This window comes from Ammodytes marinus, assembly GCF_949987685.1.
Source record: "Ammodytes marinus genome assembly, chromosome: 13".
NCBI classification, from domain to species: Eukaryota; Metazoa; Chordata; class Actinopteri; order Uranoscopiformes; family Ammodytidae; genus Ammodytes; species Ammodytes marinus.
The window spans coordinates 15,647,010-15,674,194 of NC_137217.1; the positions used below are offsets into that span (position 1 = coordinate 15,647,010).

Consider the following 27,185-nt stretch of genomic DNA (forward strand, 5'->3'; position numbering starts at 1 on the left):
ACCACAGAGTTTTCTAGCTGCGTATGCATTTTTGACAGAACATCCAATAATAAGATGACAGCACATTTTTTGTTTTGTTTTACCCCTTGTTCTTTTATTGTTGTTATTCTTCAAAACAAAACCCCCTTTTTCCTGACCCCAGAATACATCTGTCTTCTCCCCCTCCGTCAGTAAATACACACCTTGCACCGCCCCCCACATATACAATGGTCAAAAACACAGTAGTCATGTACCGTCGGTTCATACAGAGACACACAGAGTGAAATCATCGGTACTCCCGGGGGCAGTCGCTCAGAGAGCAGTCGTTCTAAAAAGCTTTGGAATGGTAAAAGTACAATGCACTCATACAGTCGCGGCTGCTGGAAAACAGCGATTTGGAGTAAATAATGTGGATCAATATATTTTTTTAAATGAAACTCAATGAAATGCAAAGCAGACAACTTACATGCTTTGACGGACTTGTTTTTTTTTGTTTTTTTTACTCAGAGCACTGGAATGAGCAGGAGGGAGACTCAGTTCATTCTCGGCTGTTACAAGTACTGGCAATAAACTCACAAAATGGTCATGTACAGCACATTCACCTCCATGGTTATTTAGTGGTTACTTTACGTCTTTAACTCAGGGCAAACATATAGTATATTATTCACATAGTATTCACATTACATAATATACATCTGTATGTACACATTCCTTCCCACCCTGGAGGAAAAAGTGTTGCGGCACTTCCTCCGGTGATACCGCAGAGTCCTCATTACTTCACCCTCCTCAAAAAGAACAAGCTGCTCTAGCAGTGAACCTGTGGGAGCCTGCTAATGTTGGTATACCGTTAGATTCCTTACCTAGTCTGGCACTCCCACCTGCACCACACTATGAGCTGCAAACAAGCAGCAAAGTTCGCCTAGCTGCCATTTCTCAGTTTTCTGGGCATTTTCACAAGTGATATCTTAATCACCTCTTCTTGAAAATATGCTTTTAAAAAGGATATTCAGGAGATATGGTGGAGCATAACATATTTTTAAAGGGTAACAATGGAGTGTATAATACATATTATCTTGGATCTGGAACAAAATCTTTGAAAAAATTATAAAAAGAGAATTCCTTCCCGTCTGTCTGTTGGGACCAATTATTGAATCCAATACTTCAGTCATAAACAGTTCCAGTTATCTCCAGGCATAGGCCAGTGGATGGAAAAACTGTATTTTGTTTCTCAATCAAGTCTGTGATAGCATAACAGCAGGGCAACTGATTCTCTCCTCTCCTTATTGGAATACTCTTAAAACGGCCAGCAATGTAAAAACACCAACCAGTTCAGTGGTGTGGCAAAGTAGCACTTTCTCCCTCTGCACAATGTTAATGCCCCTTTTTATTTCATATCTAAATATGTACTATATTTATTTTACACCACTGGAAACAACAACCAATATTCTTGTCAAAATAACCCCCCCCCCCCCCCCCCAGCTGAAAGGGTAATGATAAATTCAAAATGGTTTAGCTTGCTTCGACAGTTTACAGTACAACCAAATGCATCAGACAACAAAGGAGTAAAAGCAGTCACAGACTCAAACCTGTAATGCAGGACTGGTTGAAACACTTCACCACAGCATTAATGGAACATCATTTTTCACCACTATGGCATGTCAGTACATTTCGAAAAGTTTTTTTTACCCGCCCACTTTTCTGTCCCGCCGGGTACAAAATACAAACAATCACTTTAGAGCGAGAACATTAGCTGACGCGGTACATACGTGTATGTTTTGTAGGCATATATCAAGATGAAGCAGTAGAACAAAGTAAATAGAGGATTTCAAGTCAGTCAATGGGATTGGCACTGTGACAGTAACGAGACAGGAATCTCCCGCAGTGACACGAGGCCCAGGGGCTGTAGTCCCCGGGAACGTCCACCTATTAGCACACATGGTAATCCAGCACAAACATTATGGCAAAATACAACACATTGCACTAACTGTACAGTTTCTGTATCAATACTGTTGAGGATTTAGGACTTTCCTAATGCTGTAGGTCTCCTGTTCAAAACCTCTTGTTTGCTGTTTGTACACCAGTAAGACAACCTTTTTGGATTTACTCAGTGATTTGAATGAATCCATCCTATCGTCAGAGAATAAGGCAGTTTATGGTATGGTAGATAAGTCATGCCACAGCCAGTGGACTGTTGTTGTATTGTAGCTCTCAAGAGACAAGGAAATGTTTCCCTGTTTAGATAATTCTGCTGTAACTCTGGAATTTCATCCTCCCTCCCTCGCTGTCTGAATGGAACGATGAAACACAGCCAAGGTGACCTCATCTCCGGGAATAGACAGGTCCATTTCGTAGCTCAGAATATTGTTTTTTCGCTGCTACAGAAAAAGCCCTAGCACAAAAGAGCTTTAGTCCGGAGGCCGCGAAAAGCACAAAAAAATATCAAAAGAGACAAACATCACCATCAAGGAGGAAATCACAGCAGTACATTAAAGGTTAAAAGTTAGAACCATGACCAGGTTTTTTTCTCCCTTTCCTTCCTTTGCAGTCCTTTCGATTCCAAGTCCGCAGGGCCTAACATTAAAGTCGACAGGTCACTCGGTGGCCTCAAAATCGAATCTCCAGCTTGTGGTGTGCCGCCGCTGTGGTAAACATTTAGTTGCTATCTGCCGTCAAAGCAGTCCAAGTACTCCAGGACAAGGTCATAGCAGAATCGATACTGGTCCTGGGGAAAAATACAATATTCTTAAATTAATAATTGGAAAATCGAAAAATAATTACAGAAATATTTCTTGCCACTTCAGGACATACAACTTTAGTTATTTAGAGATCCTCATACAGTACATACCAGGGACTCCACCATGTTGGGTTTGCAGTTGCGTAGAGTTTTTACAGCATAGAAGATGTCCACCATGTTCTGGTACTGGATCATCTCAAGGAGAATGTTGCTGGCACAGAAGGAGCCGCTGCGGCCACCACCATTACTGCAGAGACGGAACATGTGTTTTTATTTAAAACTTTTGGAGGTAGATGCCTTATCTTTTTCATTTTATTGACAATTTTTTTATTTATCATTATCCTTCAATGCTGTATTTTAGCCGGGCTAGCACGCAATGATGGCAAAACGGTCCACCGTTATCCTCCTGGTATTTTAAATATTTTCTGGATTGCCATAAAATATTTGTAGTGTTAGAGTTAGTTTAATTATAGAATTTAGCTTCAAGCACCACTCTACATTAGGACAGCCTTTACCAAGTTGCTAACATGACTTGAAGACTCTTGCCATGTCATTTTCTTTGCTGCACTTCATCTCAGCCTTTGTGTTTGAAATGTGCAATATTAATAAGCTCCTCCTGCTGTGCATTATATTAGACTTGGTTTAGATCCAGACTTTGACTGCCAGCATAATGCAATCCTGATCCTATCATATTGCATATACAACAGAGTTAAAGGAAATTTCAATATTTACAAATATATCTCCATCTCCAGTGGGAATAGGCCTCCTAATATGCATTAGTGGGTTATGGAAGACGACAATACAGTGTAAGTATAGTAATCTGATAAGCCTGTATTTGTGGCCATGCTACCTCGTGAGAAACAGGCATTTGATGGAGTGTATACCACATGGTAACACGATATCTTGATACAAAAATAGCGACAGGAGAAGGGCTGCGAGGATGACAAATTTGAGAAATAACGGCACAATTTGGCATTTCCTCGGAAATATTGTACTGGTCATCATAAATGAAAGGCAATATCAATAAACCGGTGGAGGACAATCCACTTTCTCCCTCCTGAGACAAATGCAGGGGAAGGGTGGGCACGGAAGCCCTCCGCAGCGTATACAAGCAATATTAAGGTAATCAATCGTCGTCAGTGCTTTGGCAGTCCTGGATTTACTGTAGTGAGAACCATCGCATTCTGTATTAAGCCGTAATTGATTTGATCTCCATAATCTCCTTCCTGGTTGTCGTGGGTAACACTGTGTGACAGAGCTGAGTGATGTGCTTTTGGATGGGGGCGGTGGGGATGAACGTGTGATGGGTTGGAAATGAGCTGGACAGCCCCATTCATATTCATCAGGGGGTGTGCACTTTGGCGGCTTGGGACAACAGAGGACTTTACAACAACACACACTGCACTATACCACAGCACAACACATTATACCACAATTTGCCTTTCTACCTTGCACCGAAAATACTTGGCACTGCATCTCCGTTAGGCCAAACCACAGGAAACAGCACAGAGACGAGATGTGACACAGTCTCTGTCTCACTCATCAAACAGATCTGGTCATGATTAAAGAGACATTTTTGTAGTACTGCTGCCTCCCCCCCTTAGGGAATAGGCTTCTGGTTTTAAATGCCACTCTTCAACAGCCCTAATTTACTGTCCGAGACCTTAGCAGAGTGTTAATGGATGCATTGCTGCCTTGTCTCCTTCACTTTTTATTTACAGCAAACAAACGCATGGTGTTAACGGATTACTTACAGGCAGTGGACAACAGTGCGTCCTTCTCCGCACTCGCTCTGCCACTTGTGCACTTGAGCCAGCAAGTTGAGGAAAGCCTTCTTGGAGTCGGGAACGTCGCGATAAGCCGACCAGCGCAGGAACTGGAACTGACACACCACCAGCTGGCCCTCTTGAAGCTGATAAAAAAAAATAAAAAAAAAACATGGAATCTCTAGTTTGTTGTACTGTGTGGGTGTGCATGCACATACTCTAATGCGTCTGTGGTTGTTTCAGTATTTCGGCGTGTGCGAGTGAACACCCTGGGTTTCAGTGCTCCCCAGGCTGCCTGCTGGCACTCTCGGCTATGCTCACTCAGCAGACTGACTTTGAGATATATGGGTTTTTAGGTGTAAGTGGGGCCCGGGCTGTGTGTAAGAGAGTCCCTGTGTGTTCATAACCTTGTCCTGTAGAATCTCGCCTAATACTTAAGGACCAGTGGAGAACTGTAAGTCATGCAAATTGGGGCTGGCTAAGACACCAACGATGCATGGAGGAATTGCCTCGGCCCGAGGTGGGATTTACACAATGTACTTTTTTTTTGCACTGCTCTCAAACCCACACATACATATGCTTACCATGCACTTCCCTTGACTTTTACTCCCTACCCTTGTATATCATTGTCACACATAGGAAAAATACACACTAATGCACTGTGAGAGGGGCAGAAGGGAGGGAGAGGTGTGTGTTATTTCTGTGTGATTTGATTTCGCCCATGCTGCGTTCAGTTGCCCTCTCCTTGACAGTGGTGTGCGCTGAGTAGAAATAAAGGTGCCACAGGTACAGAGGGGTATGACAAGGGCAACCGAAAGTGAGTGTGAGGATGCCAATCAAGACGGGAACTTCTGGGCACTGTCTAGTGTTCGGCTTCTAATGGCGACAGGGAAACGCCTTGCATACAAATTCCTTTAATAATTGGTTGACAATGATCCTGAGCAGAATGCATGCATGTGCTTATGCAAATTCCAAGGCTTAAAACCATATCCGCACACACACACACAAGCACGCAATCAGCACGATGAAGTGAGTTCATACATATATGCACACATCTAGAGAAAGAAAGTTGAGAAAAGAGCACACTGACTTCCCCTGTGTGCCCTCTACCATGACATAACTGTCAATTCCTTTATTTAGCCTGTGTCATGAGGTCTTCTTAATTTTCCTCTTGACAGATCCCCCCTTTTTTTTTTTACTGTTGAGAAACGAACAAATGAAAACAGCCTGCTTTGCTGTCGAATAAGAGTATCCTGCAGATGAAAATATGGCATGCATTACGATGATGAAAGTCACCTCTTTAGTATGCCAACAGGCACCTGAGAGAGGGCAGACGCCTATCTAGGTAATGACATGAAGTAATTGAAAAAAGGGAGTGATTGACCTTTATTGCATGCATGTCAATGAGCTTCTCTTTTGTGTTTTCCTTAGAAAGTTCTCATGATAAGGATGACACTTATGGGAGCATCTTATGAAACATTGGTGGCTCGGGTTCAAATGTTTCGGAACTGATGAATATTCAAACAATATCCTTTGTACAGTATGTATGTGCGTCTATACATGTATAATACAGTCCTTGAATAAGTGTTTTTGCTGATCTGTCATTGTACTCAGTAAAAAAATCCCAATGCTATACTGTATATTTTCATTTTATTGTGTGTGCAGTATGTATTTGACAACCTCCTGTGACCCATGATGCATAGATGTGCGGTTGTGTTTGAATAGGGAAGCAATATAGACAGACAACGATGCTGAGGCAAACACTGTATGGATAACCCGCACCAAGGGAAGCATTCAGCCTTTGAGTTTGCACAAATACGAGAAGTCGTAAAAATAAAAATAAAAGTTCAAATCACCATCCTAGGGTTTCAGGCACACACTATTTTTACAGCCAAGTCTATGCTGCTTTGACTCTGAGGACTCTAGTCAGGGTTTTAGATGCACATTGCAGCTGGCAGCTCTAAGTGTATACTGCAGGTAAAATGTAACATAACAAACGAGCAATACAGCTATACGGCTAATGCATTTCTAATGAGGTTCTAGTCATTATTTGTGAAATACATGTACTGTAACCCCAATGACTCACCCTGGTTACGTTCTTGACCCGAAACAGACGAGTAATGACATCCTCGTCCGCCGACATGGACAGAAACTCCACTTCCATTGGTCCGTACTGCTGTAAACCAGGCTCAGGCCAGTACTGGACACACGGCTACAAGTAGAAGGGAGGGAGGGAGGGAGAGGGGGGAAGGGTTGTTTTAGCAGTGATTTAATGCAATCGGGGGGTCTTCACGCATTCAGTCAATGATAGAACTTACAGTTACTGCTGCAGTGATGTGTGAGGTGCCACAGTAATGTTAATAAGGGGAGAGAGGTGGTGCGGGTAGGGAGTAAGGGATGGATGTAATGTGTTTTAAAGAGATTACAAAAAGAGGGAGACCAAAAACCCAACATTTCTATATTTGATGAGCACATGCACACCACACGCTATAAGTACATTTTTAGATCATCTGTTGACATTGTTCGACGGTTCAAAGCCTTCAAAGGCTCTGAAATGTCATGTTAGTGGTTTACTGATTTTGATAAATGCCTTTTTGGTAGGATACTCAGTGCAAGATAGCAATGCATAAGTGTGAAAACCGTCAATGCTGAACATTGATACAAGATGTGCATTAAGCCAGACGGAACAATACCAGTGTAGGAGAGAACGGGGGAATGTGAGACATCGGGTAATGTGAGACACCCCCTGTATCTAGGTAAATGAACACATTTTTGGTCATGTGAGAATTATGTTTTCAAGCCCCTCTCATTTCCCCTTGGCCATGAAGGAGAGGACCTCATGGTGCTGTTGAAAGGATGTTTTATTCGCAAAAATATTGTTTTTGCATGTCAAAGTAAATTTGTTTGCTGTCAACTTAGTCAACTGTTGTGCCAAAGCAAATTGATTCAGGTAGAACAACTTCTATCTTACATGTTGATGAATTACCAACATATAAAACCATGTGATGATGCTAGCTGAAGATTAGCCTGAATCGCTAAGAGAGACTGTGTTTTAATCTAACTGGTTCTATATGTCATTTGAATGTTAATTAAAACATTATGAATGATATGTTGTATTTGATCAAAGTTACTTTCAACTGTTTAAAAAAAAAAGCTCTTAATTGACCAAACCCCATGATTCTGTTACTAGTCTGATATTAGTTCTGGAATATGTGGGTTTCAAGCTAACTGTCAGGATTCTAACTGTTACAACATGTGTTGTTATGGTAGTTTCAGAGTGGAAAAAGTAAGTGGATCAGTTTACCCCCTTGATTTCTCTGGTTTGTCTCAGTTTACCCCTAAGCTGGGGTAAAGTGAGACACAAGACAACTTTTTTTTCAAACAATCATATTTTCACTGCCCTTTGTCCTGAATAAAATCTTATAATGTCCATTTCTAGGAAACACCCTGAATTAATGTGAAATGTGTTATGTGGATAAATCATTTTAGCTCCCTTAGAGGGGAGCAAATGTAAAAAGTGTCTCACTTTACCCCATTCTCCCCTATAATACCAAGTTAATCAATAGGTATCTCTGGAACAGCAATCTATTTGTTGGTACTGTTAGTCAAACAAATTGTATTGCATGGATTTAGTCTTGGGGTAGCTCTTTCTGTTTTGCTCAGTTTTTCTTTAACACACTGACTTCAGGACATTAGCTACACTACAAAGATAAAAACTAAAAAATTACTTTTTTTCAACAATCTAATATACCATATCTAATGCAGACCTTGAACAAAGACATATTCATAATTTAGAGAAAGAACCTGCTCTCCAAGGCTATGATACAATGTCATACATATTCCACATGGTTAAGATTATAAATTTGACTCTGCAAAGCTTGTTAATTTTGCATTCATGCCAAAAATCAAAAATCTAGAGTCTGTAAAAGTCATTATTTCCAGTGTCTTTGCCTTGCGGTTATTCATACAGATGAATTATATAGGCATTCATACAAGGTCATATGAGATTTAAGTACTAATATTTGCCCTTGCAAAAGTTTTTAATGATATGTTGATGAAAGCTGATGTTACTTAATGTGCTGGAATGCCTGATATCAATGCAGCATTTGCAACAAGGATTAAAAACATTCTCATTCAGATGTATCTAGGACTGTCCTTAATTGGTGTTGTTTGTGTTGTTTAGATTTGCTGGTGTCTTTTAATGGCGTGGCGTCACACTGAGCCTTTTTATAATCAGGACATTTAAGGATAGCACAATTGGCTCAACAGTTAGCTGTCAAACTCTGCGATGTGATTTTATTTCCGTGCCTGTACTAAGAATAGTCTTAAGGATCTATTTGCCAACTTAAAGCCTTCTTCAACATGGAACCTGATTAGGTGGTAAAGCCTTTAAGTCCTTATTTGCAATCAAAAAGCATTGCCACTAGAGCTCCAACCATATGGAATTCCTTACCATAGGCGCTCAGCATAGGAAAGGCTTTAACTACTTTAAAATATCCCCTTAAAATACATGTATGGCATGCCTTCAGTTATTTGGTTGTAGCATCCCATTGTGTTTGTAATTGAATCTTGAACTTGATCTTGTGTTTTGTTTCGCATCATTATAGCTAGCTATAAAATATTAAACAAGGAATATTGCAGTGCACGGAGAGACATATGTTCATGAGAAAAAGTGGGACGCCAACAGAAAAGAACCCTGAGAGGTGGCTGGAGGCAAACGCAAGCCCTATTTTCCCGAGATGTAACTTGAGGGAGGGGGAGGAAAAAACTGGGGCGGGTGTTGTCTAGTAATGCCTTGAGATCAATGTGGTCAGGGATCAAAGCCCAACAAAATGGCATGAAGGAACTAATCCTAATCACAGTGAGATACTTTAAGTGTGAAGGCAGGGGTATGTCAGCAAAGTCTGAAGTAAAGTTTCAATAACCTCAAGACAGAAAGCAAAAAAAAAACAACTAGTGCTGCAAACGTTGGCTCTTGTGTGAGTGAAGACAAACCATTTTGTGATGTCTCTCTTTCCTTTCGTATTTTCAACAAAATCAATGGCAATAAAACACTATAGCACAACTTTGACCTCACCCAGGCAGAGTTGGACTGGTTGAGTTGGTTGAGCATGACCACTGCAGTGCAGCCGTAGTCAAAGACCAGCCTCCAGAAGTCGGCGGTGGTGCCCGGCAGAGGGTGAGGGGTCACAATGAACGCGGCCTGCCGGTGGAAGCTGTCGGCCAGGGCGGCGTTGATGTAATTGTTGCTCTCCCCTTCAGTCGTAACCAGGAAGGCCAGGGCGCGATCTGGCGGCAACACGTCCATGCTGCGGTTCTTCTCTCGGTTTCTGGGCAACAGAGCAATGCTGCACTCTTCCACATCCAGGTGGGGAGTCACAGAGTTGAGCGTCTGCGGGGGAAAAAAAGAAAAAAAAGGGTAAAGACGTTGAGATGGGGTTGAGGGTGAGGATGAAATGGAATTGAAAGAGAGCGTTTAAAAGATGGAAGGTGTGAGGAGCAGGTGAGACACAGAAGAGGAATCAAAGATGTTAGGAGAGGAGGAGGAAAAAGAGGTGAACGTGGATTTGGATGCAAATGATGCCAAGAATCTAATAAATTGATTTGACGGAATCTTTAATACTCTGAACATCATGTCGACAAACTGATTTCAAAGAATGAAGGATACAGAAATCAGGTCATCTGCATGATAAAAGGGAAAATCAAAAGGGAATATTGCATACTATTTTTTTTTATGAACTCTCTAGTTCATCTAGCTAAATTACACTAGACGACATGAAAAACAAACATACACACACATTTGGATCATTAATACACAGCATCAATAATAGATCTGTGCGACTCGCTGATCATGGTGCTACCGGATGGCTGTTTGCTGCCTGCAGGATGACTAACAGAGAGCTACATGGGCGTGGAGGTGAGGCTTTTGACAATAATGCCAGACTTATACGTTAAAAAGGATCAAAGCGAGGCATGTTACATATTCCTTGGTGGAGAACTAACATTTAGTAATCAGAGGGTCGCAGCACGCACAGAACAATCCCCCCAATTCTGAGCAATACATCTTTCAAAATTCCTGTGTAGAGAATAGGGATAAAGCAGTATAAAGTAAAGGAGGGTCTGGGGGGGGGGGCTTTTCTCGTTTTCCTTTGAAATGCTAAAGCTGGAATCAATGCGGCTGCTGGTTGAACAGCAGAGGGAGGTGGATGAGGGAAGGAAAAACATGTGGGAGCACAGCTGGCCCTCCTCTCTCCTAATCAACATCTAATAAAATGTTCTGAGACTGCATTCCTGAAAACCAGGCAAAGGATTTCAATGACAATCACACAGAAGACGGAAAGGAGACTAACATGCATTAATGAATGCAGACATGAAACACACACACACACACACACACACACACACACACACACACACACACACACACACACACACACACACACACACACACACACACACACACACACACACACACACACACACACACACACACACACACACACACACACACACACACACACACACACACACACACACGTCTACTCCTCTCTATACTCTGTTGTGCTCCATAGTATATAAATTCCTCAACAGACACGATGACATCATTCAACTACTGTTTACGTGACTTTTGGAATACCTCACTGTTTTAAAGCAGAGTAAACAATAGAACATATGCCTTACAAACAAACTTTTAAAATTGTATCCAATACATCATCAAAATAGTTTTGTCTAGGTGTGACTGTATCACCTTCATATGCACCCATTCTGATCACTATTTTAACATAAATATATCGTTCACTTCACCTTTAAGATAAATGAAGAATTTAGTTTTGATGATATTTACATGAGCCTACATTACATTATGAATGCAAATTACAGTGTGTGGGATGTGTAATTCAGAATACACTTTATGTAGGCTCCGTGCTTAATGGCTGCAGATTTTTTCAAATAATTAAAACATTTGCATAGAAAGTTATTCTGGGTCATGATGTGGCCATAAAACTAAAAGAATTACCTGAAACTCTTCTCGCAGTTGGGAGGAATTACTCTGGGAATCCACTCGCAGCATCTCTTTGTAGGTGACCGCAAACTCGTTCACCAAGATGGCCGTCTCCCCACACAGGCAGGCTTCAAGAATGGCGTCATGGATGAAGATATACTGCTCCTGATTACACAACAGGTAACATAATTAAGCGTCCTGTTCGTTTATACACAAGAGCATGCAAATGTATTCTAGTGGGATTGAGATAACATGCAAGAATGTGTCATTTGGACTCACAAACAGCTAAACAGAAGTAACAAAGGGTTGAAAGGTTGAAAGAAAAGCAGGTTAAAGAACATATGTAGATGTAAATGTATAATCAAACAAAATGAAGAATTGCAGCGATTATACACAACCCGTCTTTTCCTGAATTATACATGTGTTATAATGTGTTATAATGTTGGTGGTGTATCAAAGCTGTTGGAGAATAAATCAATATTTTTAAGTTAACAAAGACATGCAAGTGCACATTTAATTAGCCTACCACTGCAAATAACTACAAATGCAATAAACAGCTATATCAACAGTAGATTTACATAATAGGGGGTAAATATGCAAATGATCCTCACATCTAAAGAACAGCACGAGCCTACGCAGCACACTGAGAGACTATGTGAGTGTTTTCTCTAAAACTATAGCAATGACCTTAACACAAGTCCCAGGAGGAAAGGGAAGAAAATACAGCCCCCACACACTTTGAATTTACAACAACAACAGGAGGCAAAAACAAATGTTTAAATGCCCGTCTCTACAGGAGTGTACCACGGGAGAGAGGTTGCCTTGTGTAATGTGTAACTTCCTGATTATTCACAAGACATTTGACTTGGTTTGAATGTGAGGTGAAGTGGTTTCCTGGCTGTGCATTTGACCTGACCTCTGTCTGGATCATGTTGATGCGTCGAGAGCAGAGGGTTTTGACACAGTTGTAGATGTCAACCACGCCTTCACACTCGGCCATGTCCAACATGACATCCAGCACGATGTAGCAGCCGGTGCGGCCCGCCCCCACACTGGCAAAACAAAAGGACAACCTTAATGAGGAATCATTAAATCATCAGACTTTGGAGTTGCTAAATAATGGTGTTTACATATTTGAGGTTAAACACTATGTCAGCCCCGGAGCACAAGTTCTTAGCTCCACATGTTATTAGCACTACATGATTTATTTAGGGCCACTACAACATACAAGACAACAGGCATGTGAGCAATGGATTTTACTGAGCTAGCACCAGCACAAGCTGTCAAAGGAGCAAGCTGTGCTACTTTGTGTTTACTGCCACTGTGCAAGGTATTCGCCTAAGGTTACATTTTGACATAAAGCTTGACTTAAAAAATGTTTTCCTCAATTTGACACCATTATGTTTTGATTGAACATTCTTTAACCAAGACAGTCCCAAATTCTATCTTCATGGAAATGTTGCTAGCTTGACTTAAAGCGGCAACGAGTAACTTTTAAATATCTTTTAAACAGCCTCATGTTTCCTCTCATAATCATAAATTACCTTTAACAGCAAACGAGACCATCAGTGCAAAGAAAGACGTTTTTATATAGTTTTTATTACTGCATTTGATCTGGTCGTACACCCAGTCCGATTTTCGGTTCACGCGTGCATGCTCTATGGTCACATATCCGTATTGGTCACAGATTTCAGTGTGGCGCAGTTACGCGATTTGAGAAGCCTATCCCTCCAGGTGAGGGAAGGGGAGCGGGAGCCTTGTTTGAGACAGTTGTTTGTCGTCATAATGACTGATAACGGGGCTGAACCATAAAAGAAAAAAAAGAAAATGCAATGAAGAAAAGCGAAAAGGGAGAGTGATAGTCGGGCGGGAGGGCGTTGCCAAGCAACGTATATACAATTTCACGCAGCGAACGTAGACTGCAGTGTTTACTCCTAAATGAATGAGCGGTAGCCTACTAAAACAAAGTTTACTTTGCCTCACCAGCATCATCAGATGACCATTATTCATCTGAAATAGTCATTATTTACAACATAAACACATTACCTCATCGTGATCCATTCTAACTAACTGCCATCTCTCGTTCATTCGCTTTGTGTGGGGACACGGACTCGTTCAGCTCCGTGAGAGGTGACAATGCATCAACTCATTGCAATCAGGTGTGTTTAGCACTTACTGCCATTAGTTGATGCTGTGTCACCCATAGACTCACGGAGCCGAAAAGAGTCCGGTGCCCTCACACTTTGCTTTCAACACACGGACACGCACCATATTGCTTCCTGATTATTTGAATCTGAACGCCCTGCACGAGCTAGAAAACAGCTTCACGACAGCTGGCGTCGTAATAATACTACCGCTTTTGTTCAAAGGTGTCGCCAACGTGCCGACTTACTCGTAGTGGCTTTAAGCCTAATACATTTGCATAATGGATTTCTTCAGAAAATTTGGTGAAGGCAAAATTGTAACAGAGTACCTATGAATTGATTCTTGAAAAGCATTTGAGTTGTTTCTTTTCAAACCATTGCTTTTCATTAGGAATTTGCTAATTCCAGATTGAAAGAAGAAGAAACCCTTTTGCATAACACAGCGGTACGAGAACCAGAGATACGTGGCAGGTTGTTCATAAAACCTTACCCTTCAAATGATGTGAGAAAAGCAGTTTGCATTTTAACATGACCATCACTTGCCACGTCGTAATGGTCTCCATCTATTCCCAAATGATTACTTGACATATACAGTCCTAAAGAATAGCCTTGGTTTGGTTTTATAATGCTGCAGGTCACAGTACCTGCAGTGGACCACCACAGGGCCAGCGTCAGGAGGAGTAGAGGCTTTGACTCTTCGTATAAAGGCCAACAGTCCAGTGGCGTGATAGGGCACTCCGTGCTCTGGCCAGGATGTGAAGTGGAACTGACGCACCTCATGCTTGGTTGAGTATCCTCTCTGACAACAGAGACACATTACACGTTATTTGCATGTAAAACACTTCATTATATTGCTAACATCCTAACCCGAGTAGCCTTTAAGCGCTTTTTTCCATCTAATATGTGCTCCCATCCATTCAGGGACATATCTGAAAGATGTGACAGATTTTTCGGTTCAATATGGGACATTATTTACGTGGTGTGTTCAGTCTTCGAGGACAGTTAGGCCTCTGGGCAAGACACGCTAGAAGCAGCAGCAGCTGCAGTGTGACAGACACACTGAAAGGAATTAGTGAGGCTCTCAGAGCTCAGGGAGGGCTGGGAGGCTTCTCCCCTCTGCCGAGAGGCCGCCCCAGTCGCACAGCAATTTTGTCCTCCGCACAGAGATGACAACGTTAAGCTTACGCAAAGCAAGATTTGTTGAAGACAGAAATCTAAAAAATAGAATAAGTCAAAGAGCTTTTAAAAAACAAGCCGTCACCCGCTCCTAAATTTGTTGCGCTTTAAATAGGCAGCAGCGTATTTTCATGGAGGGCCAATGTGACAGGGTGATGATAATACTGTTTTTGTTGCCACTGTCACTGCAGCCTTGATCTGAGCCTCTCCAGTGAGAGAGCCCCTTGGAGATTGACAGGTTGGAGGCCATCAGGGGCACAACACTCGAAGAGCTATGTTGGATATACGGCAGGGGAATTCACATAACTGCTGAGTGCTAATTCCTCTCAATTGAACATGTGGCCCTTATACACATCAGCTGTAAGTCCTCTCCAGTATCTAATCCTCACTATTCATGTAATACTTCTAAAATTCAAGAATATTAGAACAAGTATTAACACATGCAAAAGAGGGCAGGCAAACAAGGGTATGCATATCTACTATAAACTCCAACTCACCCTCTCCAAGGCAAAGGTGCGGACTGTGTATTCAGCCAGCGTCTCTGTCTTAAGCAGAGTGATTTTGATGTCGCCATACATCTCGCTGTCATCAGGCCAGTATTTACAGCATTTCACCTGTTTAGAAAATAGTTATTAAATCATATTTTTCTCCAGTGGAGTTCAGATTTTTTCTTTTTCTAGACAAATCTAGAAATTGAAAGTGTCTATTTTTTTCGACAGACACTTTTGGATTTCTAGCATTAGACTGAGGATTAAACATTTAATTGTATTTTTATTTTTAAAGATCAATTTAACAATTCATTTGGCATCATAGGGAAGATAAAGTAAGAATAAGAAGTACTTCATGTGTTGGTTTAACTACAACAAAGAAATATGGGTTGTAAAATGGAAGTCAAAGGTTTCACTACAAATGCAGTGGAAAAACAACAAAAACAACTGGTTCCTGCAGCAGATTTTTCATCTCAAAGGGCACAGAATTGAAAGCACAATAATCACATAATGGTGGGAAGCATAATGAGCTGAAGGGCAGCAATCTTTTCCAGCACAAAGGAGGTCTTTTTCTTGTTTGTTTAATGGAGCTGTTATTTGGATTCAGCCACACAGACCCTTTCTCATCTGTTGACTGATCCCAGAATTGTTAGAATAAAATAACAAATTGGATGTAGTGATACAGCTAGAGAAATGGTGTAATTTTAACCATACTTTGAGATAATACCTTTCTCTTGCCTGGACTAGAAAAGGATCATATACTATGGGTATTTATGTGAGAGGTAAAATAACTACTAGACTAAAGCCATTAAACCTGTGTAGTCATGCAGTGAATATATAAAAAACAGAAGCCCTTGATATGTGGCCCGCAAGACACTTTTATGCATCACAATTACTTTTATTTTATGGACTACATAATCATTACAGTCATCATGTACATTTCTACACTACAATATTTACAACCCTATGCAAATTTCATGATGTTTTCAGCATCAGACAAATAAGGCCACATCTTTATGTAACAATCCCATAAAATACATGTCTTCACTGAATGTCTTCACGCTTTGTGATGGTCAATCGCCAAGAGAAATACCAATAGAAAGTGTATACAAAAAGGAATAGTTTAACATTTTGGGAAATATGCTTCACCTTGTTGCATAGATGTTGATGCGTAGATTGATACCACTCTCAAGGCTGTAGGTTAATAATGAAGCTACATCCAGCAGTTGATTAGCTTAGCTTAACGTAAAGAGTGCTACAGTAGATGTTTCCAGTCTTTGTACCAAGCTAACCGACTGCTGGCTGTACCACCACAGCTAGCGACATGACATTGGAGTGGCATCGGTCTTTTTATGTACCTCACATCAGGAAAAAAAGCAAATAAGCACATTTTCCAAAATGTTGAAACCTACCTTTAACTGTCAGGCTTCTGCAAATGCAGATTGTGATTTGGGGTTTCACATAAATACAGGGTAGGTCCACTGGGCTGCAGTTTGCAAAGCCTTTCATATAGACACCCAACATGTTTACTTATGGAGAATGTGGGATGTTTCTGAGGACTGGGTGGTGAGAGGAGGGCTAAGGACTGGGGGGAATGCACATCACTTACCCTGCCAACCTCCACCAGCTTAGTGATCATGACGATGCTGAAACAGTTTTCCTGCCACACCATCCTCCAGAAATCATATAGAGTCTCCTGATTGGGTCCTAGTAGGGAGAAAATAGAGGGAAGGAAGACAAAATGAAAAGCAGCACCAAAGTCTGCCCTCTCAAATCAAATCAAATCAGTTTTATTTGTATAGCCCAATATCACTTACATTCCATACAATATGATACAATATGACAACCTGCCCTTACACCCTTAGCTCGGCTGAGAAAAAAACTCCCAGTAAAAAACCCTTTACCGGGATTAACATTTTGAAATCACGTGTTAATGCAACCATAGAGTCCTTCCTCAGACGACAGGCCAGGGTGCTGATCTCTAGGTATTGTGGCATCACTATAGTTATTGGGAATTCCAGGCGGAAGGTAAGGGGGGTGATGGGTGTCAAAACAAATGCAGCAGCTGATGATGATGAAGCCCAAGGGACCATCCGTCACTTATTGTTATCTGAGGAGGAGACGCTTAGGAGGCCAGGAACAACTTTGAGATGAGGATCAAATAGGAAAGAAATTCTAAGAGAGACAAAAATTTAAAGAAGTCTTTTGTCTTTGTGGCAAGTTTCCGTCTCTCTACCGAGGCAGGGGTGGGGGTGTAAGGGATGCTAGTGCAAGATAAGCAGATGAGCAGACCTTGGGCGACTTTGTGATGGGAGCTCCCGAGAAAAGTGACGCTCCTTGGGGGTTTAGAATCATCTGAAGGGGCATTTGTGACGCTCGCATGTGCACACACACGCAGTCGGGCTGTCCATCAAACGCAACTTTGTTTTTGAGCGACGGAGGGTGAACTAAAGGTTTTCTCCACAACAACGAACACGCTGCACCACATGTCACAGAGATTGAAACGCTATAATTCATGCGCATCATTATTCACCTCCTTCTAATTATCAATCATCACTACCGCAGCCTTCACAGGTTGGTTGGTCGGACTGTAACCTCTGGATTTGTCGGAGAGATGGTTTTGGCAAGGGGAATGTGCACGAGTACTGGCTCATTGGCTAGATCATATTCAATTTATTGCACAGCGTGAAAAGGTACTCACCATCCTCTAGGCACACACACACACTACAGCTTAGCTGAGATACTCACCCTGAGTGGCGATGAAGTGGTTGGATCGATGGTAGCCCTGAAAGAGAGAAGAGGGATGACATGCTGAGTAAGCTATCTGCGCCTCAGGCACAGCTGCATGGGAGGGTGTCTCTCTGTCTGACCCTTTTCCTTCCCTTCATCTCTGTATTCTGCTCTCCCACTGACCCACTCTGTGCAGACCGCCAATTGCATTTCCTGTTTAATTTTCCAGCACCGTCCGACCTATTGCCGACTCCAGACCACCTCTTTGACCTCCTCGGAGCCTCAAAGGAGAGAGATTTTGGAGCGGTCCAGACAGCACGTGGCAAACACAGCTTCTTGGTCTGTGAAAAAGTGATTCCTACAGCGACTCAAACTTGCTGACTGAACAACGACTGACTACCTGTGACAGTTTGACAGAGTGCCGTCCTATAAAAACAATTCAGTTTTCAGCAGAAATGCAATATGTAATACATCTGGGATGATGTATATACAATCCAAAACCACATCCCCCACCCCCCGCACCCATTCAATTCTTTCACCCAAGTCAAGTCGAGTGAAAGAATATCTTACACGGGTTTCATGGAAATGCATGACATCATCATCACCCACAAAACACATTTCAAGGTGCAATCTGAGGTAGGGTGGAGTATCCTGAGATCCTTGATATCAAAGGACGTGACAGCCTTTGATATAGATGACAGACACATAGTTATATGGTGAGTGTATGGGTTGAATATGAATGAATGATGAGATGTCACCTCTACAGCCTTGAGGGGAATAAACATGACACAGACAACCTGGGGGAATTTCAAGCAGGAACACTATAAGGACGAGTAATGCAGTTGAAATGAAGTCCTCCTGGAAATAGGTACTGGTTATCTAACCTTTAGAGGTAAAGGAGACACCACAGCCCTACAAAAAAACCTTGCCTGGTAAACCGCATGAATGTTGCGATTCATTATTTGTTGTAATTTTGAGAGGAGCAGATGGAAGGACAATTGATGCCCCATTTAACATACAGTAATGACTGATTGTGATGGCGTGAAGGCAGGTCTGGCATAATCTGAATAAAACCCTGTAGCACACCGGCCATCATCGGATCAGTATGATGGAGCAATCTATGTTAATAACAGGTTTTATCATTTTTGCAGAGGGCATCTTCCAAATATGTCAAGTGTGTCCACAATGCTGATGGATTGCTAAACTGAACTGCATCCGTTCAGAATAACGAGTGCATGTTTGAAATGGAGATGGATGACCAGTGCTGTGGGGGCCTGCTATCCACAAGTCCTCCTGGCCCCGGCCAAACTAACGTCAACATGAACACTACCACTCCTCCACTTAAGATGGTCACCTTGGCAACTAAACTTCCTGAATCTCAGGAGAAACAAAGAAAAAGACAGCAGGGTCCTCCATCAGGAGAGGACATATCTCCTTGTGTTCATTTAGAACCATTAGCTAAAAGCTCTTTCTCAATTTTGAAACCTGAAACACACTGACCTTTGAGCATTTGTGGATAGAGGGGAGTGGAAAGAGAACAGGGAAGAGGGAAGAGAAGAGGGGAAATAGAGCAATGGCAGGCACAAGAACGAGCAGTGAAGTACTTACTTCCCTGTTTATCCGAATCTACAGGGTCCGAGGTCGAGGAAGTGGGAAGGGGAGTAGAAAAAGAAGACATTTAGGCTAGTTAATGAAAAAAGCTTTCGGTAAGTAGGAGTTATGGTTGCAGACAGGTGGGAAGAGGTGTGTGTGTGTGTGTGTGTGTGTGTGTGTGTGTGTGTGTGTGTGTGTGTGTGTGTGTGTGTGTGTGTGTGTGTGTATGTGTGTGTGTGTGTGTGTGTGTGTGTGGTTTAAGTAACTGTAGCATCAGCATCTATTTCATGTGTTTTTGTGGGAATTTATGCCTCGGGCAAAAGTTACTTAATTTACTGTATTCTATCGGCTACTTTTTTTTCCTAATGAAAATTACTTTTAGTTTTATTAACTATGAAGTTTGTTGTAGAGAAAAGAAAGTAGAAAAACAAGACATCCTACTGTGACTCACACAAACTTGATTTTGCTGGAAAGTGGAAATTGAGGATGGCTCACTGTTCATTGAATTGCATTGCAACATGGTAGAAAGGGCAGACTATGAGCTGACCAACTGGGGTAATAATGAAATGTAAATAGTTTGGCTCCTGGAAACTTTGTTGTAATTTCAAATATGTAGTCCTTTGATTTTGCATTGTGTTCCAGTAACATTGCCTCATGATGGACAGATTAAAGACACAATCTTCTGCATTCTTCTTTTTCTCTAAACCTGGCAACTAAATCATCCACAATCCAACTCAAGCAGTGAGCTTTAGTTGCATTATGCTGCAATGTAGCCTCAGGCCAATAGCCTTACATCCATCCTGCAGAGGTCTCGTAAACTCACTTCTTCTAAACTTAGACCAGAACAGATTTCTTTGATTTGCAAAACTGCGTGACATCTCCTTTTTCTGACTCAATTGTGACAACCTCCGAACCAGTGATTAGAGCAGCGGAAAAACCCCCGAAATACAAACAATTCTGTATTGAGAGTAAAAACATTTGCTTATGTAGGACCCAATCACTTAAAAGAAGCTGATTGAGAACAGTTTTCAGGGCATTTAAGGTAAGTGACGCAAAGGAGTTATGATTATCTTTACCCGGGGCACATTTAGACTAAAATGATAAACACTAGGAAAGTGTGTGTGTGTGTGTGTGTGTGTGTGTGTGTGTGTGTGTGTGTGTGTGTGTGTGTGTGTGTGTGTGTGTGACACCTGTCTGAGGTCCCTATTGCTCTTCAGATTAAAACAAAATGTAAATGAGCAAATCAGCCATGACGCACTGGACTGCTGTACATTTGCAACCGGTGCAGAAGGCTGTCAAACACATGCAAAGTTCTGCACCTCTTTAAGGAACACACACAACAGCCAAGCAAGAGGCTCTGGCATTAACTGACAGAGAAAGAGGAAACTAGAGAACTTGGAACTTCCTCACCTCTGTTTTGAAAGTGCAAAAATGAATCAGAGGGGAGAAAAGCTCTTTGCATTTCACCTCTGGTGGTTTAATCACAGGCTGTCCAAAATATGCTGTGCGGTGGCTAAGTTGTTACTATTAAACTCTCCGGGTCGGCTTTGTCACGGAATAGCATCGGCAACTCCTGACACGGTAGTAGCAGCTGAGTGGTGTTTTCCTGCTAACGCCTGCACCTCTTTGCCCTAAACACTAATGGAGACGCTCACAACAACAAGAGTCCTAACAGCAGGCCAGCTTTTTAACACCCTCTTATTATAATGAACTCACTAAAAGCATCTCACCACTGGCCAATCTCTACAGCGTAATAAAAGAGAGAGAAAAAGCCACAAAAGGTCAAGCATTTTGAACCAAATCCCAGTCGCCTTAAATAATAATAATAATCTGTTATTTTTCAGATATATTCTTTATAAAGACTCAGACGGAGTCAGAATCTACTTATCACACTCACACAGGAGTGGGAGCACATCAGCTTGCCTCAACTTCTCACAGAGCTCCATATTTACTTTACTGTAGTCCCAGTGACAGGCGTGCAAAACAAATCTTGTGAGATCAAGAAATCATATCAGATTGCCATACTTCCCTTGACATAACTCAAAAGAATAGCAACGACTGGGAACCGTGACAGCAAATTCACAGGGGAGTCATGATACAAGTTTCTATCTCCAGTGTATCTGCTAGAAAAACTGCATTTCTTCTTCTCTTTTGTTAAATACTTCCCTGCTGCAATCTAAACGTACACTTCTGCTCTCTGGATGAACACAACCTCCTTCGTTTTGTGTTTTTCTGTTTTTTATTAATGAATGGCAACACGTATGGATGAGACTGTGTGAGACACATTAGCAACATATACATGTGTTTCATATGATCAGTGAGAATGTTACTGTGGCGCTGCATGTGTGGGAGACAATTAAGGTGAACGGTGGAAAGGATCATCTCCTCCGGGCCCATCCAGAGATTGAATAAAATCCATCACGTCTATTTAATTTAGGGGGATTTGTGGCGTCTTACAGAAATGGTTCATTTCTTCCGCAAGGTATTTCAATGCATTTATTCCACTCTGTTTTAATAAAAGTGATAGCAGAGGTTAGTCTGGGTCAGCAATTCGGGGCGGCAATCGACAACCCTGGCATCTGGCCAACCATCGGATAGGAAGGGTGTTTGATTGGATGAAAGCTTCCAGGTTAAAGTGGGCCAGCAGACCGGTGAGCTTACAGGAATGAGAGAGATGGACTGGGGCTTTGCAGGTTGTGAGCTATAGAGCATCTATTTGTATCCCATGTCGACCATAGACGAAAAACAAAACAAAAACAGGATTAAGACTTACATCGATGTAGTTAGCGTTTATGTAGTCAGAGTTGGGGTCTCCCAGCAGAGGGTGGAGCTTGACTCTGTGGCGGTCATCTGAACAAGGAAAGAAATACAATGTCTCAACATTATATGTTTTTTTGTTTTTGTTTTGTTACAGGATAAACAGGGTTCTGATGACTTACATCCTGTCAAGGTGTCATGCCTCCCTTTGGTTTTGTCCTTCTTCTTTGTGCTGTCCCAGCCATCAAAGAAACTCTGCATTGATAAAAAAAAAAGACATGTGTTGCAGATTTTGGGAGCAGGGCTTCTCTATATTAACCATTCGCATATCTGAAATAAACACTAAAATATTCAACATTTTAGTTTTTTACTTGAAAAGGAAAATTTGTGTTTTGTTTTAATGGTTAGCATAATAAAAGCCATTCAGTAGCCTAGGGTACATCGTCCAAGCATGATGACCACTGTATCGTCTGGAAAGGGTCGCTGATTTATGCAAGACATGTAATCAAACAAAACAGCACCATGAGCATCTTAAGTCCTTTTCTGATTCCAGAGCCTCCATGATTCATAGACTGCTAGTTACACCTATTGGTTAGAGGCCTCAGTGGTTATAGTCAACTTTTTATCTTTATCCCTGCTGGGTGGAAATGTTGTGTATACCATAAAGATCCGGAAATCCATCAAAATACTACGTAAAACTGAATCAATCATAGCTCGGCAACAGTAACTAGCACTTCTGTACTTACACTTACTTTTTTGAGTGCACTTTGCGCAAAAACGGAGAGTGTGCCAAAATGCAGTGCACTGTAAGTTCCTCGGTCGTGCACTCAAAACGGTCTAAAACTTGAGTGTGGAGCGATGGACACTTTCCACACTCAACGGCCGCCATCTTGCCTACGTAGCGGAGAGGACGGAACATTAAAATCAAAATAGAGGAGCTTGAAGCAACTGTGGAGACGGACGCGCTCTACAAAAGTTAAATTACACATTTGTTTAGTTTTTCCGTACAACTACACTGTTTTAGACTGTATCCGACCGTTTTAAAAAAAATACCACCGAAGAAGAACCTTCAAAATACAAAGTCATTTCCGGTAGGTGCGCAACGGCAGTTTGGACAGTGCACTGTAGAAATGAGAGCACTGCGTCTATAAGTAAGTGTACTGTAGGGATAATAAAGTGCACTCAATGTAAGTGCACTTACGTGAGTGCGCGATTTCAGACACAGCCTAGGCATGGCGAGTCTGTCAACATGTGGATTTCTCAACACAAAGGAAGAGCAATATTTTTTTTAAATATATTTTCTTTCTGAACACAAAACAGAAAAAATATGTGAGGAATGCAGTTAAACAGTGGTTTTTGACTGCACTAGCCTAACTTGAAATTGTTAGCATGGTTAGGTAGTTCAGTCTAATGCCAGTCTTTTGGGATTTCAGAAAGTTTATACTTCAGCAACCTCCAGCAAACGCTGTGCAAGATAGCTTCATGTTTGCCTGACTCATGTGTTAGTCATCATCTTAAAAGCCTTTTCTCTTGTAATGTTAAAAGTTAAAACGCAGTTGCAGCAGTCAAACAGGGGCATGTCAGAACTAAATAAAGACTTGATTTTAAATTTTTCATTAATGTCCTTGTAGTAGGCTACTCAGACTACCTAGCTCAACACTGCAATACAAGGACAATGCACTTTGATTATCATATTAATGTGAGGATGATGAAACTTTTGACCAGGACACGCAGCTTTAGCCTGTCTTTTAACACAATGGAACCATCGAGTCCATATTGAATATAACTTTTATAGGGTAAAGCTTATGTTAGCTTGATCAGCCAGCTAGCCAAAGCTGATAATCAAGTCAAGGACACATTCGATCAAAAATGAATTACACAAAATGAACGTAAAGTATAACTGTTATGTTACCATTGTAGACTGCATATGTGTCATGCAAGTACAGAATAAAATGGGGATGAAATTGTGTTTGACATTTACTGTTCCGTACCATATTGAATGTTTGCATATACAGTATATTTGTCACTGTATTTTGTGATGGTCATTAGGCTGAAGGCAAAGCAAGCGTATGCTACCACCTACTCCGTAGATGGCTGCTCAGACATAACACATCATCACCAGCAACACGTCTCCTCATTCCCTATCATCCACCTGTCTGCAGCGCTAACTCTCGCATGTTGTCATAAGCCACTTGAAAAGTGTCCACTGTAGGGGCAAATTAAGTCTGCAAATAGCCCATTCAGATCCATGAACAAAAACACACATAGCCTATACACACGCACATCCATACCAGTTTACCCCCTGTGGTCTTCAGCCACTTGGAGAATTTTGTGAAACTCTGCCCAAGTCTGCATGCTGAACAGGGGATTACAACGCACTTTTCCCCACAGAGAGCCTAGAACCAACCAAATCCTTCCTGGGATTACACTCTCTCCTCACTTTTTTGCTCTCTCTCTCTCTCTCTCTCTCTCTCTCTCTCTCTCTATCTGTCTCTCGGGTCTAACTCTCTCGCTGAATCCCTCGTTCTCTAACTTTTTCTAATGCTTTTCATCATCATCTTCTCTCCCCGTCCACCTCTTCCTTCTTGTTCTTCATCTGTTATATTTTTGACACTAGACCCCTGAGCTCTCATTGTTTCTCTGTTACCCACCCTCCTCTGCCCAGCCCTCTAGAGAGGTAGGGAGAAGCAGGCAGAGGAAAAACATGGGCGGAAAAACTGTGAGAGTGGCAGTATATTAAAAGGGGGAGAAGGGGGGAAAAAACACAGACCCGTGAAAGATTGATTAGAAACCCTCATTGGCAGGGATCAGAGGGGTGGGTTGGATAAGAGGATCATACAAAATGAGTTAAATGATATGAAGGAAATAATGACAGAGTCAAGTACAGTCCTGAACTATTGACGTTATTAAATTTTTAAAACACTTTTTTAATACTAACAAATTGTCTCTATGTGCATCATCCGCCCCTAAATTAAAAGGCAACAGTTGACATGCTGTCCCCCACAATTCCCCTTAGAGGATCACTCAATAACTGGTATGTCACCTCTTTGACACCTCCATCATTCCTAAAATGCCAAAACAGTGATGCGATTCATAATCCATCCGACCACATTCAGTCAAAATCCAATCAGATATGTCTGATATGTGATACTTCGAACTTTAAAGGAAATAAAATAAAATAATCTGGTCAAAAGATATGATAAAAAAGCCCGATTCGTCCTTCAAACAGGTGACGCGAGGTAGCTGTTGTTTTTCAAAATGAGTGCAGTAATTCAGGCGCCCCTGCTGCAACCTCAACCATAATCTCTACTCACCTCAGCATCATGGTGGAGAATGATATAATGAAAGTGTTGAGTCCTCAAGTAAAGCTCTGCTGTTGTTTACTCAGAGGGAATATGACTGTGGTGACAAGAGCCGCCAGACATAGAAACCCCTTTACAACACCCTATAAATTCTTGATCAGTGTTTTTTTATTTTTATTTCTATTTTTTTTAACAAGACATAGGTACTCTTCTGGGAAATAAAACCTATACCTGCCAGGGAGTGTAATATGATACTCTTCACCCTTTCCCTTCATAATGGAGAGAGACACTCCATCAAAAGCCATACTCTGGTACAGAAATAAAGAATAACAAAGAAGTTTGTATTGATTTTTATTTTAGTGGAGTGTGTTTTGCCCGAGAGGGACAGTTTAATGAGTCTACAAGCAGAGTTCCAGAGGGGGAAACCGCGAACCAGAGACAAAAGATGTTTTCTCTCTTCCATGACTACCATAGGCCTTTGGTGACAGGGATGGACCTCTCCCCGCGGAGTGTTCTCAGTCTCAACTCCCACAAACGTCCCACAGGGGAGAGGTATTCAGAGATCTAAGCTCTTTATTATGTGTATTGAAACATGCGAGTTGAGATAGCAGCCCTCCCAACAGCAGGAGGCGAATTAGCAATGTAATGCCAAACTACCCTTATGGTTCAATTCAGGACTAAAATCCCACATGAAATCCATCCAAAAATAAACTAACCGTGCAGTGATCTGCCAGGCAAACTCGAGCGATTTACAATCATCAAAGGTGGTGGTGCAAGAAGATTCAGAGATATTTCAGGTAAGCTCCTGGACAACGACCTGGCTAATTATAGCATGCCTGTATTAGTGGAAATCCCCTTCCGTAGGAATGCCACGAAGGCCAATCAAATGACAGCACATACAGAAGGACTCAGACACAAGATGTTATGGCCCCTAAGGTCAAGATAATTCTACAGATGACAGTCAGATGGTAGCCTTTGCAAATGATAGAGCATTTACGTTGCACCATAAAATGTAGACAGAGGTAAATACCTATACGCTACTGGTAAGAGGTTATGTGGAGGTTATAGAGCGCCAATAGCTCTCTTTTCTTACATTCCACCCTCTGAACCCTTGCATCTTTCATCCCTTCGCACTCAACCCTTTCGGATTCCACTTCCCCCTTTCTTTTCCACACTACGGTCTGTTGAGGTGGTTAGGGAAAGCAACCGCTAGAGCACCTCCAGAGACGCTTAACCTCATCAGGCCTGTCGTCATGACAGAGGTCTTCGTTGGACCCAAATGAGAATGATTTATTCGTAACCACAGCGACAGTGTGATCCAGATGCCTTTTTAACCCCCGCTAATTAATTTCAGTGGGTGGTTAGGAGGGCGCATGGGTGATGTCAGATGAGGAATGATGGACTCCCACAACACTATCGCAAGGACCTTTCCAGCTAACATGGCATCTCTGAGCCAGCAGTTACCCACAACATGCAGTGTCCGCACATGATCCTTACATCTGACTACTGAGCCAAT

At 41.8% G+C, this 27,185-nt stretch overlaps 1 protein-coding gene across 6 annotated transcripts in view; it reads right to left on the reverse strand.

Annotated features, from left to right (window-relative positions):
- Window positions 1-1,470: 1,470 nt before the first annotated feature.
- ptprub (protein tyrosine phosphatase receptor type Ub) overlaps window positions 1,471-27,185 on the reverse strand; it is a 157,600-nt gene continuing 131,885 nt past the window's right edge. For all 6 annotated transcript variants that reach the window (XM_080040268.1, XM_080040267.1, XM_080040264.1 and 3 more), the window contains 13 exons: window positions 22,550-22,622; window positions 22,384-22,460; window positions 18,036-18,072; window positions 16,897-16,994; window positions 15,297-15,413; window positions 14,268-14,422; window positions 12,396-12,531; window positions 11,495-11,644; window positions 9,557-9,871; window positions 6,566-6,691; window positions 4,468-4,625; window positions 2,825-2,960; window positions 1,471-2,701 (listed from right to left, as the gene is read on the reverse strand). In XM_080040268.1, the coding sequence (XP_079896394.1) occupies window positions 2,639-2,701; window positions 2,825-2,960; window positions 4,468-4,625; window positions 6,566-6,691; window positions 9,557-9,871; window positions 11,495-11,644; window positions 12,396-12,531; window positions 14,268-14,422; window positions 15,297-15,413; window positions 16,897-16,994; window positions 18,036-18,072; window positions 22,384-22,460; window positions 22,550-22,622 (1,641 nt within the window). In that variant the 3' untranslated portion in view covers window positions 1,471-2,638. The remainder of the gene's footprint in view (window positions 2,702-2,824; window positions 2,961-4,467; window positions 4,626-6,565; window positions 6,692-9,556; window positions 9,872-11,494; window positions 11,645-12,395; window positions 12,532-14,267; window positions 14,423-15,296; window positions 15,414-16,896; window positions 16,995-18,035; window positions 18,073-22,383; window positions 22,461-22,549; window positions 22,623-27,185) is intronic.